This window comes from Monomorium pharaonis, chromosome 4 (genome assembly GCF_013373865.1).
Source record: "Monomorium pharaonis isolate MP-MQ-018 chromosome 4, ASM1337386v2, whole genome shotgun sequence".
Lineage (NCBI taxonomy): Eukaryota > Metazoa > Arthropoda > Insecta > Hymenoptera > Formicidae > Monomorium > Monomorium pharaonis.
The window spans coordinates 5,700,058-5,716,719 of NC_050470.1; the positions used below are offsets into that span (position 1 = coordinate 5,700,058).

At 34.4% G+C, this 16,662-nt stretch overlaps 1 protein-coding gene across 14 annotated transcripts in view; it reads right to left on the reverse strand.

Annotated features, from left to right (window-relative positions):
• LOC105834830 (potassium voltage-gated channel protein Shal) overlaps nt 1–15,375 on the reverse strand; it is a 114,203-nt gene extending 98,828 nt beyond the window's left edge. For 13 of the 14 annotated variants that reach the window (XM_012677619.3, XM_028189212.2, XM_012677611.3 and 10 more), the window contains exon 1: nt 14,121–15,373. In XM_012677619.3, the coding sequence (XP_012533073.1) occupies nt 14,121–15,235 (1,115 nt within the window). In that variant the 5' untranslated portion in view covers nt 15,236–15,373. Of the gene's footprint in view, nt 1–14,120 lie in introns of all 14 variants that reach the window. The other variant, XM_036285891.1, reaches the window with a different exon arrangement.
• Nucleotides 15,376–16,662: the final 1,287 nt, after the last annotated feature.

Consider the following 16,662-nt stretch of genomic DNA (forward strand, 5'->3'; position numbering starts at 1 on the left):
AGAGGCTAATGAGAAAGGGTAATTATGTTTGAGAGAGTCGGGTCGATTCGTGGGCGAGTAACCGTTAAATGTCACGCCCGTCGAGTGGAGATATTATTTTTAGTCAGCCACTATCGGCGCTGGAAACAGCGACGCGATAACCGCTTTAAAGCGATATTGGACGAGCGTGAAAAATTGTCGTGGAATTGGACTCGAAATCCCGGGTCGATGAGGTTTCATCGATTCATTTCTTTTTTTGCAACGCACGTATAGCTTGGCGACTGTTTCAACCCGTCGGCTTTCTCCCTTTCTTTCATATTCACGAACAAATAAACTAATGATGTTTGTGTCGGTGAGAAAATAAGTTGGATACTTTAAACGAAATGGATGCTTAAAACATTAAAATTATCAAAGATTATTATTACTATATTACAAGAATATTATTACTATTATATATATAAAATATCAATTATGAACAACGCAAAATTGAGATATAAAATTATAAGATATATAAAATTGTTTCTAATAAGAGAAACATTAACGATAATTTCTTTATTTGCATGTCTTTTTAATAGACCAATCCAATTTTGATCTCAAACAACAGTTATAAAAGACTTTCCTAACATTTCATCAAATTTATAAAAGCGGATCATGATTATACATGCAATTTAGCATCAGCTGTGTAATCTGTATTTGACGTTAACGACACGAACAGGATGAAGAAGACGGAGGAAAAACGGAGTAAGTAATGAAGAACAGAATTTCTGTCAAATGCAAGCTAAGGATTTACCGGAACTTAACACCGTAGTCCAGAAGAGTGTGTTAGCACCAAGCAACTGGGTCATTCTACGGACGAACTGACTTGCTCCAGGCTCGAAAGTTTCTCCAAATCATCTTGCATATATCCTCGAATAAGTAATTGCATCGAAAATATGGTCGATTATGTCACCTGCAGACCCGCCTCAGCCTAACATACTTGAAATTCAGTCAATTCAGATAATTTCACGCTTCCTCTGCGCTTTACTGAATTTTAATAGAAATGGTAATTTAAACACGAGAAAATTTTATTTCAGTGGCGTCTCTACTTTAATGGACGTCATTTGTAAAGTTCTAGTTTCTTAATTTAAACTTAAAATTGCCTATTGATATCGTTGGTAAAATATCGTTGAGATAATATATCTAAGATTCACCAAAGTTACTTTAATTTCTTTTAAGAACTACGTCTATATCTTGTGTAAAATGCGCAAACGGAACAGCGTATCGAACCGCAATTACCTTTATTTCTTATAAACGACAAGATAGATCTCAACAGGAAAGATTGTTTCTTTGTGTTCAAAATCGGAGTTTCGCAGCTCTCTATTCGAGGCATCGACTCATTGCTGCCAATTTTTCTCTCCTCGTGATATGACCCCGCCCAAACCGCCCTTGTACACGGCCTCGGTCAGACAGATCGATAGAGACATAGATGCCGGAAGGCCATGAAAAGATTCTATGGGACGAGAAAAGCTAACAATGGACAATGAGCTAATGCGAAAAAAAAAAGATAAAAGCGCCGCACCAGTAGAATTCAAACATGGCAGATTCACTGTCAATTTAATCAGAAATCGACAGAAATAAAAATCTCAGTATCTTACCCATTTAATTCTCTTCAAATAGCTCACACAAAAGTCAATATGAAAGTCAGTTGTTCCTGATTATGCAACCAAATAAGAATAGAAACTATCGATCTTGTGTCAAATGTATATCTATATATTAATAATTTAAAAATACGTAAAATATGCGTTATAAAATTGAAATCTGTGGCTTAATGCTTATTTTCAAATTGTATATGCATGAGAAAATTATTTGATAAGCAAAATATATTTTTTAACATGCAATTTATCTTTAACATTTACATAGCAATGTAAAGCAACATGAAATGAGATCAAAATTGAAATCTAGATTGCTTGACTCCGTTTATAGCACCTTTATCCAAATCATTTCACCTTATCGCGATCTTAAACTGTAGTAAGTTGTAAGTTACAACACTTTTTATAACCTTTCTCATACTCGATCAAGCAAATTGAAAATTGCTACTTGCTTAGAGTAAGTAACACGAAAGTAAAGTAACACGAAAGATGAAGAAACAAGGCCATATACTCTTTCTTTCTCTCTCTCTCTCTCTCTCTCTCTCTCTCTCTCTCTCTCTCTCTCTCTCTCTCTCTTAAGATTATATCATCTTAAGAACAATTTACTGAACTTTTGAATAGTAATTTACAACCTAATATAACTACAATATGAAACAATTTTGAATTTAAATCAGATTCAAAACGACCGTACTAAATTCTCAAAGTAGATAAATTAGAATCAAATTTGCAAAAAAAAATTATGTATAACTAAATTGTATAAGCAAAGGCAAGACAGCAAAGGCATTCAACGTAAATAAAAAGAATTTTGTTACATTTTCAAGATAGGCTGTCCATTAAACAAAAACGCGAAATTGACAATTTTTATCTTTTTTTCCCGCGGTTTTCTATCTTCTATTAACAATCAACAGTAAGTAACATAACCGAGGCAATGCATTTTCACGGAGTTAATGAATTCTACGGAGTGTTAACGTGAAGGCCAAGAAAAACTAGTCTTTTTTTCGTCTGACGTTCTTTTTTTTAGTCGACACGTGCAATCCATCCCGTCGCGCACCTCATGAATTACAAATCGAACCTTGTTAACAATGATGCTTGTCCGGAAACTAGACGCCACGTACGGTTTGGCGAGGCTGCGGAAATCATTTTTCACGTTTCACACTAATGACAAACGACGAAAACCGCGCGCAAGATCCATTGGTTTTTCTGTCCACGTGATACTTTGTTCAATGTAGACTTGAGAAAGAAATATTCAATCTCGTAAAATATTAGACCATTTAAACGAACTTATCGCATATTTTTTATATAGAAAGTAATTAAATTTATATAAATTCGTAAATTTTATATTTTTATAAATTTATGTTTTATGATGAAAATTTGGAATAGAAAGGTTATAATTTTAAATTTTTTAATTCAAAATTTTCTCACAACGCTTGTAACTCAGCTATCAAATTTCTAGAATCCAAATCATTAACAAAATTACTTGTAATTGCTTAATTATTTAACTAATTATAAAGCCAATAATTTAATAATTAGATAAAAAATTAATTTTCTAATTTAATAATTATATATAATGTTCAATGATTCAATAAGTTTTATATTTCCACTATTATAAAAATTGGTTACATAAAATTCATAAAATATTGGGTTCTTGTTATCAGAAATTCGTAAAAGACTTCAATCAATCAAAGTGGATCTTCCTTCATAATAACGCCTTTGCAAATTCAGTAGTACAAATCATGTTTTTTTTTTTGTTAACACAATACGGGGCTTCTCACTGAACAAGAAATACGACAGATATTTTCAAAGAACACGCGAGACACAGTGGAAAGAGAGAAATATAGAGAGCGAGGGAAAACAAGATTGGATATTGGAGGCGAAACTGTGGAGGCCTTATATTTCCGAAAATTCAGCCTGAGAGGTTTATCCGAGCTGCGGAAAATAGCGTCGAGGACTAAAACGGAAATACGGCGCGAAAGCGACCTCTAAATGATTTCGGCCAATCTTTAACAGAATACGCCAACTCTTGTCATAAAACTCAAAAAAAAAATAAAATAAAATGTATTGTGCTCTAGAAAAGATAGTTTATTCAAAATACAATTATAATCCTTTGAGACCTACGATTGGGTAATCAAATTATTTAGATTACTTGTAACCCTAATTTTACATTTATTTTTTCAAATTAACCCTGTATTAATTAAAAATTGCTTGTCTATCTATGTCAAAGAATTTTAAAGTAACACACTGATCAAAATATTAAGTTCTTTAACTACAAAAAACGGTCAAAATTTTTCTCACAGTAGAGTTACCAACAATTCAAATAATTTAATTACTTAATCGTAGGTTTCAAAGTGAATTATAACCGTATTTTGGAAAAACTTTTTCCCAGAGTGCCTAATTATTATTTACGACTTAAAATATCAGTGTATTTAAATGTGTAACGCGTGTAAGATACTATAAAAGTAAATTTAACGTAAACTTAATTATGTATTGCAAAAAGCAAAGTTAATTACTTTTTTCAAATAATTAAAAATAGTTCTTGTTATTTATAAATTGCTTATATTAATTACACAATATTACTGTTATAAAAATTTGCCAATAATTCAAAATTTATTTATTTACAGGTAATGCAAAGATAATTTAAATATTTTTTACTCTATTTGGAAATAATTTTCAAATTACAATTTTTATTTCATTTAATGGGCATCGAATAGAACATTAACGAGCGAGCGTCATTTATTCGCCAATCAACACCATTCAATTGTAAGTGGTCAGCATAAAACTTTCGCATATCAGCGTAGAACATTATACAACATGTGTCAGTTATTCGACCCCGCCTCGAAGAAATCATTGTGTGAAAATGGACAATTAATCACGCAATGGAAAAGAGACCAAGAGGAGCTGACCGACTTAATAATGTTTCAAGTTTGGTACAGATACTACAAAGTGCTTCTTCGATCAGATTTATGAGTGCCACGTGATATAAAATTAGAATCAATCTTGTGGAAAATGTGGAAGATTAATAAAATGTGAAAAAGAAGAATAAGCGATCAATGTTAAAACAAAAAAACATTTAACAATTCATATAATTAAGAGATTATTGCAAAATATCAAAATTGTATTTATTAATTCTCGTAAATTAAATAAATTACAAATGTACTGTATATAATAAATACAATATATCATTAAAAATAAAAATATTGTGAAATTTATAAAATTGTAACGGTCATAAAAAATATTGTAAAAATATTGTATATCATAAAATTAAATCAAATAATTTTAAAATGTCTTAATAAAATGTAATATTGAATATACATTCCTACATTTTCATATTACTAGTAATAAAAATATTTTGCCAATTTTATCAAAACGAATATCCCAGCTAATTTCATTCAATTCCAATACATCATTGTATTCCATCTCTAATTAGTTCAACTCAAAATTCAATTTTAATGGTGTACATATAACGTTTTTTGCGAACAAGAGAATTAAAGAACAGCAGCTGACCATGTATTGCGGCGATGAAAAAGGTTGGTAGAAAAATAACCTGTTAATTTCGCCGTTATTTGCCCATATAGGAGCAATTTTGCTCGAGGGATACACCCATTGACCTGTCTAACACGTAAAGAGACGTATTTACTTCTTCGCAACACGATTGTATATTTTCAAATAAAAGATATAGTTAGTTTAATAAAATCTTTCTGTAGAAAATTTTCAAAGTTACTCTCTTATGGCGCTTCTCTATGTTTCCTTATATATTTTATATTTGTTAAATGTTATAATTATTAACTTACAATTTTGTTATAATGGATAATAAATAATCAACAATATGTAGTCTTTACGTTGTATTATACGACAAAAAAAACTAAATATTAAACGTCAAATTATAAAACGTTTATAATAGCGATCTGTGCAAAATGATTAACGTATTTTTTCATACGTACATTTGTCATATACGAATAATCTTATTACTGTAACTGTTATCTCTTGCTCTCTCTTTTTCTCTTTCTCTCTCTCTCATATATATCTTACAGACGTTAAAATTCACAATAGTAGTTCTGGACTTTGGTTAACGTTATATTCAAATGATTAAACGAGCTTAAAATGTAATCAGAGCGTGTAAATCTGATTTCTTGGAGTTTCGCGAAACTAACTGTATGCGAGGCGATGAACTTCGATAATCGTGTCGTTTGCATAATTTGGCAACAAGTCGGCGAGTGCAGCCAATTAGCCGGATAATATACTGTAAAACGATTCAATGCGCAGAACACTGAACAAAAGAGAAATTAGCTACAAAGTTATTAATACTAGCAGTATTTTATGATCTTGTTTTATTTTTAGTGCAAAAGCACGAGTGCATTGCCAATTTGTCATAAAACGTCTGATGGTTTTCAAACAATTAAATTCCGGCAGATAAAATTATTCTCTGAATCAATTCGTACTAATAATTTCTCTTCGATGTACAATAGTTCGTGTTGATACAACAAATGCTAGTAATTAACGTTTGATTAGATTATCTCATACATAACACTAATAATTTCATAATAAATATTGTGTAAGGAAAAATGTGACTTATTTTTAATGCCATTATTAAGAATTTGTAGCGATCGTGGCGCAATGCGTCTCCTCTTTGTGCTGGAAATTCGGGTTCGAAACCGGTCAGAAATATTTCATTTTTATTCGATCGCTACCTCTTGGAAGGCAATGGGAAAACGAGAATATCAGAGAGAATTCTTCTAATTAGGCCATTCAAAATCGACGTTTAAATTGTAAATTTTGTATATCTGCATAAAATGTAAAAGCACACACCACAGAACTACGCTAAAAGGATATCAATAAAACCTCGATTTTCCAGGTTGGCGATTAAAGCATTGGACTAACTCCTCAGTAGTTATAAAAAAACAAAAATATTTAAAACAACTTAATAAAAAGCTTCGGAATAGATCGAGAAATAATCGAGAATGAATATCAGAAGACGTCGTAAAATTAATTATAAGCCAATGTAATATATTAAGAATTCTATAAATTATAATTTATGTATGACATATCCAACTTATTACGATAATAATATGAGGCTTAATATATGTAGAATTTCAAATTACAATATAAAAAACTATAACAGGGAACAATGGTTTCCTGCAGCCGTAAGTTTTCTTCTTAATTTAATCTATAACCAACTCGCACACACACCCTACAGTTTTTCTTCTATCTAGAAATTTATCGTATAAAAGAAACAACAGAGAGAGAGAGAGAGAGAGAGAGAGAGAGAGAGAACAGGGAATTCTGCCCGAAGCACATTGAGTTGAGAAAAAAGCACGCATTATCATGGCTGGGAAGTCTGTGTTTTGGCGATACGCCAATCAAGCTTTCCCGACACGGTAAAGTGTTTGTCGATGCCTGCAATTCCTCCTCTTCGTTATCCCTGCACTACCTTTCGACCTATTTTTCCGCTCTTAAGGTATACATCAACGTCACTTTAAAGCCATCCCGTGTTAAACTTCGCGCGAACGAATCTTCGATAGCACCTCGCTCAAGTTTTTAATCCCCAGAAAAAAAAAACTTTAAGAGTTACCGCGGTTAATTTTATATGATAGCGCAACTCCCTCTTTGATCATCGTAGCTTTTTATTCATACGCTGCACAACACGCTTAACCAAAAAAAGCTGTAATATATTTCTGCAAGATCGTTTATTATTTATGAGAAAAACAGGGGAAATAATATTCAGCCTAAAATTAATTTAGACTATATTCATTTGCAAATTTATTAACTGTAATTTGATAATGTCAAAGTGTTTTTATTTTAAAATTTGATAATTAAAATTAAAAGATCTATCTTGCTTAAACCATTCCAAAAAATGTCCATCTATACAAATATTAAAAAATGTATATTCAAATATTACTAAACAAATAACAAATAATTTTATTATAATAAAATTCTACATGTATATGACACACAAATACTTTGACGTAACACATTAAAAAAAAAAAAAAAACGTTTCATATTAAAATTTGACTATTTTTAATCGCTTACATTGTATTTAATGTTATGCAACTGCAAAATCAATTAAACTTGAAACAAAAATTTATTATAAAATCTCATCGTGTTTTATAATGTATTATCTCGTAATTTCATCCATTCATTTTCGAGGAATTTTTCTTTTATGAATCCTGAGGATCTCGTGCCCGATAACGTGAAATATATAGATTCAAGACATTTTATTTTCGGAGTTCAACGACGGTAGATACGAAACTCGAAGAAGTTCGCCCTTGTACTTATTTTTTACGTGCACACCTTAATCCACCTCTGTCTTACGACCTAAATAAACTCTCGAGAATAGGCGGCTGCAATCGTGCATTTTAAGAAGAAAAGTCTCCTCAAAACTCGTACTCTCGGTTCTACTCCGAAAAGAAACGATACTGCTATTCTCGTAGCGTGCACCATATGCAGATATATCGTGTAAATTATCCAAACGATTATAGAAACTTTTCCTTCTCCTCTTTTCTACCACCTACCGAGATAAATATTCGATTCGGCGAGACTCGAAATTTAATGCAAAAATCTGTTTTTAATATGACTGGCTTGTTTTTTTTAGACCGTAGAGAGATTTTTCGGACAAAGTAATTCCCTTTTATCCTTATGCTGCTCATCGAGCAATTTATCCTTCTTCATAAGTTCAATTCTAGTATAAGTCAAGTTTTTCTGGAAAATAAACAAAGAGATAAATTCCATCAATTCGCGATAATATAAATATGTCAGATACTCGAAATCACAATGCCAAATTGGTTAAAAAATCCATAATTAATTAATTAATTAAACAATTCATATTACACTTATACCAATTAATTGTTAATTAATGCTAAATAATTCATATTTATTTGTTACTTTCGGTCAATTTGCATGCATTATTGTGTTACAATCATACAAAGATATATGTAACTTCTCCCAAATACATTATATCCATCGCGATTATTAGTAAGGCTATATTATATGTGCATTCGAAATTTTTTTCCGTGTGTGCACGCGCGCGCGCATGCGCACGTGCGTGTATATATTTCATCTTAACAATTTCTTTTTAAAAATTTACACGTTTATTGTTTCATAAAAATAAATATCGATACAAAGATCCAAATTGCGGAATGCGAAGAAAAATAAGAAAAAGTTACAAAAAACATGAAGAAATGTTGTATCACGTGTGCCACATTTGTTATAATAATATATTAAAAAATGTCAATTTAACATTTTAAATAAACGTTAAATATTAAAAATAATAATTAAGCATATAAAAATAATGTAGTACGTCAAACTTAAATTTGTGTTTAAATTCACGGAAGTTATGCGATATTTGTATAGTAAAAATTAATCTTGCCAAAAATTTTCAATATTTAAAACTTTGCATTAATTCTTGGACTTTAATTTTTGCAAATATAATACGACTTCACATTTATTGAGTACATTCTTACGGATTTGATTTAATTTTTTTAACGTGTTATCACACATTTACAGCGTAATACGAAACGCACATCGTCGTCTTCGTTGTCATATCGACCGCGATTTTCATTCACGCCGCGATGCGAATTCACGCTCGATGGATTCCATTGGCGGGAGATTGGCTGATAGAGTGCACCGGGCAGATTGAATAAGGTACTGTGATACGACACGTAGAGATCTGGGAGACTGTCCCACTTACAGCAAACTGAATAACGTTGCCCAGCGTGGCAGCGCTCAGAATCTCGAACAAACCCTTTAAAGGCTCATGCTTTTTTCTCTTTGAACGTTGTTAAGTCGCGTTTACGGCGACTGTTACCCACTTCACATGATAGCATTTTATCTCTTGAAAACTACTGGGACGCGTGCTTTATATGCACTCAAAAAACAGCTTATGAAAGTGATTATTTTCATTCTATAATCACACATAAATTTGTAAATAATTGCACAAAGAAATAAAATAAAATATAGTATAATAAACTTACATTGGATCGATAAACTTTGCATTACAATAAATAAAGTTAATACCGCGATTTATTACAACGAAGTAATAAAAATTAGTCAAAAAGTTGATGCCAGTTTAATCTTCGTAATATTTTATTGTGTGCGAGTTAATTTTGTTAATATTGGATAGTAATAAATTTTTCTTTGAACTTATTTATTTGCTAATGTAATCTGTCTTATTTTATCGTATTATTTAAATATATATATATATTTTTTTTTTAATATATATAAATTAATTAAAATATATTCAAAATATAAATATATAAAACATTTTAAAAACATCCAAAACTGATTAAAATATGACTAAAAGACATCATAAAAACATTTTTAGGATTATCAATCTTTGCGATATTGTGTTCGGTTTAAGCTCAAAATATTAAGCAACGAGATACTATTTTTACGTCCACAAAAATGCGAGTTTTATCAATACTATGTTATTCATATATAAAGCGTGTTGTATTGTACAAACAAAGCAAAAAGCATTGCTAATCATAGAGAATTCTTAATAAATAAACTATCCACACACACACACACACACACACATGGTGTATTCGCAACACTAACCGCAGACGTACACTAAATTAAACATTCACTCTCTTTGACGTACATCACGTGAATTTTCCATGATCTCCATTCCAAATCCATTCTCGTCAATAAGCTCAACGCTTTTGTATTATAACGTTCATCATTGCAACACGCATGTATGAAATGTGTGTGCATATATAGATGCAATGAATCGAAAATATTGTAAAATAACTCGCCGTGATTTACATGACCAACTACCGAAGAATCGCATCTAATAAACCGTGTCATGATGCACGGACATGCATTCATTTTGAGAAAAGTCGGATAAATATTCGTACGAGCAGTACGTAAAGTGAAATAATATACAAGCTGAGATGATAAATACGAAATATAAAAACGACAAATCTGGAAATCCTTCAATTTATTTAAATGTGACCATTGTCTCATTTTACAACCGCCCTTATTATTGCTTCAAAGCATTGATCCGTTTATTTAGCACGGATTATAAAATTTGCTCCAAATACTTTTATCTTTCTATAAAATCAATCGCGTGAATAATATTCAGCCTTTCTTAATTTACACGTGCGTTAAAGAATTCAGAAATAATTTTTAATGCAACAAAATACTTCTTTAAACTTATTGTAAACGCAAATATTTTTATTCCCCTAGCAAGAGTATAAGAATGAATATAATAGCAAGTAATATACCATCAGTTTACGTAAAGCGTTACTACAAAATTAATTTGTAGTTCCAGCAGCAAAAAGCTTTTTAACTTTATTATTTTTCGAGATTCGTGCTCCACGTACGCGAAAATTAATATCCGTCCCTTTAACGAAAATAGATTTGCGCGATGGAGGATTAAAAGTACGATCAAATTGCGCTGTCGCCGATACGCGATCTATGTAATCCCTATGATAAGTAAAAAGTTTCGCGAAACTAATCTCGCGCACCGGTTTGATTTTGGAGTTATCGTGTGATTTTTAATATCGCACAATTTTCACTCTTTTTCCGCCTAAAACCACGTAAGCCCGGGTCGAAGCTAATTCGTATCGGCAGCTACTATTCGGCTGGTGTAGATTAAAAAAGGATCACGCTAGCCATGCAACTAGACGAACCCTCGAGGCACCTGTTGATCCTTCTCGTTAAAGTTTGAAGGAAGTGACCTGTCCTGGTCCTGCAGACACGCAAGGCAAACGCTAAGGCAGGCGGTGAGATACGAAAAAGTAGCGCGACACGCTGTCGGCTATACTGACAAATCAGATTTTTCCTGCTCAACTTGACATGAATATACATTACATTAGCCATTAAATCCGAGATTATCTTTAACACTATTTTACGAGCCTCGTCCGGTACTCTAAGAAACCTCGATCTTCTACGAAGCTACGTACTCACACCTCGTCTGCGTGATAATGTTAGACACAAGATAGTTTTGCATAAAATTATTTGAGGAATGTAATTTGCATATAAAGTGCTATATAACTCTACTACTACGCCTCTCTCTATTTGGATACTGAAGGACAAGCCAAGAACACTGGTGGTTCTTGATGTTCAGATAGATAGTATCCAACCTAAAGTAATAAGAGAAACTCAAAAGTTCTAGCAAATTGAATATCAACGTATAAAATAATAAACGATATTTTTTGATTGATATCTACCGGACTTGATAAGTCAAAGTAAATGCATTAATTATATAAATTACACTTGTTCTTTAATGTTAAATTATTTCTAAAAAATCAAATACATCTTGCGTTATAATAAAATTTTTTCCATTAACTGCATAAAAAAATTAGAAATACAACATCATATTCTATATTCTATGTAAAATCTGTAATATATGAAGAACAATACTTTTGTTTTTGTGTTTTCGAAGTTGTCCAATATTTTCTACCAAAATATCTATATGTAAAGATTTCTTTATGAAAGAAAGCATTTTGCTCCATCTTCTCCCTCTCAATGTTCACATTCGATGGTTAATACGAAGTACTTAACCTTTCTTACTTTCCATCTCAAAGAATACTTACGAAAGAATATAAACACAGAGTCATTTAGTATTCGGCAGAAATGTCATACAGAAAAAGAAAACGCGGTTGACGAGAGAGAGGTGCGATCTACCCAAACTTGATCCAAATCATACGATAGTAACAAGTAGTTGCAACTATCAAACGATCCTCAGTGACTCGGGTTACAAGCGTGATTGTCAGCTGTCTGAGCGAAAACGCAACAAAAATATCATTGGCATAGATTCGGCCGGGCAGAAATAGCGAACGTGTCGTAAAATAGAAGAACAACCGACGTGACGGTTTTGAGGCATCGAGGGCGAACACGTTTGCGGCCGCGAAAGAAATGCGCCTGAGATTTTTCGTGCTCGTGCTGGCGCCCATTTCCGATATCGAACTGAGAAAGAAAACCTACGAGTTTGGAGAGAAGGGAAGATTTTATGAGTCGGTAAATTCCGCGCGGAAATAATACGCTTTCGGATCACTTTTACCAGATAAAATTTACACACTCTGCTGATTAGACATATATTCAGTAACTTCATGAACTATATAATAACTTTTATAATAAGTTGTGCATAATGCAATTTAAACGTTATTATATTTAAAAATTTCAAATCTTTTTCCTACATTTATTATAAAAGATCTAATAAATATTTAACATTAAAAGATTTTGGAAATTAAATATGAATATAACGACATTTTAGTTATTATTTATAATAGCACGTATATATTCATTATAGTTACAAATTATAAATTGTTTTTAACTTAAATTGTGTATTGATACACACAAAAATTGTACTATTCTCACATTTTTTTGAAAACTATAAAGAAGAAGTTCAAACTTTATAATATCTAAATTTTAAATTTATACGACTTTAGACTTTATAAATTATTCACGCACCAAAGCAGTAATAATCTGTGAAAGTTTGAAAATATGATAAAGCGCGCATGGAAATGCGCATTATCGAAATAATTCGCAAAGTGCGAAATACTAAATATCAAAGTTCCGCAAAAAAATCTACGTACGGGCAAGGGACCGTAACAATCTCGTTAAAAAGTTATAATGACGCTAAAGTTGGTCGTCAGATTGTGTGTCAAATACTCGAACTCTCGTTCACTTCGACGGGCAATTCACTTGTACTATATGGGGTGCATAACTCGTCGCAGTTGTAAGTGCACTTTATTATAGCGTTGAGTTACACGAGTGTAAATTCAAAATGAAATTTGCTAGAATCAATTTATCAACAGCTTTACGTGAAGAAGTTTCACATAAATTTGATATCTAAATATTTATACGTATTTTCTTGCTTTGTTACAATTTTCCGAAATAAATTGCATTCTGCTTTTATATTTCAAAATGACATAAATCTGTTAATCAAAACTATGTAATTATATTAAAATCAATGAGAAAAAAATTGACATGCCAAACAAATATACTTCAAACGTTGGAAAATACATTTTTTGCACAACGGGCGTACGAAGTATAATATAATTCGCCCTTAAAAGAAAAAAAACATGAGATTTCTAATCATTCAGGCATTAATGTGTACAGAGTTGAAAAAATTCCTAAAAATAATATGTTACCATAACCGTTATTTTAAAAATAACGATTTATTTTTTTTGTTACTTTTTACAAATATTTGACAGTCTTTTCAAGTGATAACATGGTCAATCGTAACAGACCATGTGTACTATACATTTATAAAGTAACAATTTATACAGCTATGATAAAAATAAGAATATAACATTTATTACTCCCTTATTAAAGAAAGCAAAAACTAATGATAACGACGTTAGAAGTAACGCATTACTTCCCAACCCTAAATATGTGTGTATATATCATATAATTGTAATTTATATTAATTCATATAGGAATAAACAAGTAATCAAAAAATATCTTGCGTGTGAGGAAAACAAAAATGTGGAAAAATTAATATATAATCGCAATTTTTTCAATCCATCACAATAAAACATTATAAGAATTACACTAAAAAAAAATTATATTTACCCCAGCGTAGTCATCGTAACGATGGTATACCAGAAGGCGGAAGGTATCGAGGTAAAATTGGTGCCGTCGACGTTCTTTTCCGCGTAGAACATGACGGTGGCGAAGATGATGATGGCCATCGCGAGCGAGAACACGAGGAAACCCAACTCGGAGGCGCAGGACTTTAGAGTGTAGCCCAGGATACGTAGTCCCTGCGAGTGGCGCGAGAACTTGAAGATACGGAACACGCGGAACACCCGGAGCGTCACGAACGCGCCCGACACGTCGTCGTTGTCGGTGATCCCGAGTCCGATGTAATACGGCAGTATCGCAACCACGTCGATGATCGACATCACGGAGCGCGCGAATTTGCACCGGCTGGGCGCGGCGAACAGCCTCAGCAGGTACTCGGCCGTGAAGATCATCACGCACGCGGTGTCCAGGCAGAAGAACACGATTTTGTAACGCTCACCGCACGAGAGAGTACCGGCGCGGCCCGGACGATTGCCGCACGGCACGGTCTCCACCACGTTCGCCAGCACGCTCACGGCGATGAAGAACCCGGTGACGTAGTAGAACACCAACGCGGCGGTAGAGATGTGCGGATTCTGGAAGGCCCGCCACATCTTCTGCCGGATGTCGAGCAGCTGCTGGAGGTTCTGGTCACCGTTCTCGCTCAGCTTATCGTCCATCAGCCGCTCGGCATTCTCGCGCTTGCGATCCCGATAGTCCTCATAACAACAATCACCGATCACATCCGGTAAGATACCGAAGAACGCCAGCTCCTCGTCATAGCTCGTCAGGCACTCGTGCTTCGGATAATGTAGCTTACCAGTCCTATAATAGTTGAGAATATGTCGGAAGATATCCGGATCCCGGTCAAAGAAGTACTCCTTGCTCTCTTCATCGTAAAAGAACTCGCGCTCGTTCGAACCGAGCAGCGTGTCCGGATACTTCTCCAGGGTGTTACGCCACGTTTCGAACCGACGGCCGCTCACGTTGATCAGCAGCTTCTCGTCGTCGGCCTTGCGCCGATCCTTCGGAATCGGCGGCGGTGGCAGTGGATGTGTGGCGATCGGTACCCAGCCGATCGCCGCCGCACGGGCGAATGGCAGCCACGCTGCCACCGAGGCCATGCTTGAAGGTGGAATCTTCCTTCTTCAGGGTAGCGGGAGAGCCAGCGTTGACCGTACCCGAAGTATCGGCGGCACGTTCTACTCCTGTCAACGTCAAATCGATCCTCTGTACTTCCCCTCTCTCTTTCTCTCCCCTCCCCCCCTCTCCCTCTCTCTCTCTCTCTCTCTCTCTCTCTCTCTCTCTCTCTCTCTCTAACTTTCGCTCTCTCTTCGAAATGGCGATCCAGATCTACGACAAGTCCAACATCGATGATCCGACCGCATCAATCACTTACGGCGGATACTTGCTTTGATGATAGATAAGATCCTTGGAGCGTGTAGAGCGTTTTTCCGCCGGTTCGACATTTACGAACTGAAATTTACGGTAGCGCACGTCGCTCAAACGTCCGTCGCTACCTCGACCATTACTTCAAATATCTTTCTTGCAACGAAACTTAAAACTATTTTTTTTTATATATATTTGCAACTGGCAACTCTCCAAAAATTTCTTTTTTACATGTGGATTTAATAAATCTTTTGAACTCAGAGACTTTCTTCCTCCAATTTGTGGCGTGGAATACGTTGTTTCTTGCTGCGGTTCTTCTTAGGTCAGCTCGAACTGACGTTTATTTGATTCATGCTTCTTCAAGCCCGCCGCACGGTAGTACTACTGGCCTAAATCTTTCTCTTAAAGAGGTCACGTTGCTAATCTCTATTTTTAATTCAACTTCTTCTCGACTTTCTAACGTTCTAGTCCGAACTTAGCTCTTAAGTCCAAGACCTACTTGCTATGTCTTCCTTGCTATCGGCAGCCCTTCTACTTCCATCTATTTATTCCGCTTATTTATCTACGAATCTATTTATTTATCTACTCGTCACGGCTGCGTATACTTAATCGTTTCAACAAAGTTTCCCCTCGCGGGAAAACGGATTCTTCGGTTTCTCCGACGGTCTCTTCAATCGTCACTTTGGCTCTTTAAAATGCAAATATCGAAACAGTCTCTTACCGAGACCCGTCGCGCCTCGCTGCATTCGTCGTTAGAGAATCGCGAGTCGCATCGAAGAGACGTAATTAACTGACCAAATAACGTTTACCTCTCCAACGTCGTAGCGACAACGACGACGACGATGATAATGACATCGACGTCGACGGCCTAAAGTCAAGCACGATCCCAAAGATCGTCATTTCACGCGGTTGGTAGTCCTCTTCAGTTTTCTCTAACTCTGTCCCTCGAGGAAATCGAAAGCTTAACGAATTGACGACCGGCACGCAGCAAAGCACGAGCCGAGCGAAGACGCGCGCCGGTCCAACCAATCGCGTTCTGGCAACGTGCCTTCCACCATCATCGATAGTCACGCGATAGCTCTTCGTGGTACTCTTCAGAGTATCGCGCCGGAGATCTTCCACCTGTTTCGGGTTGGCCGCTCGCTTGGCCACCGCGAGAGCC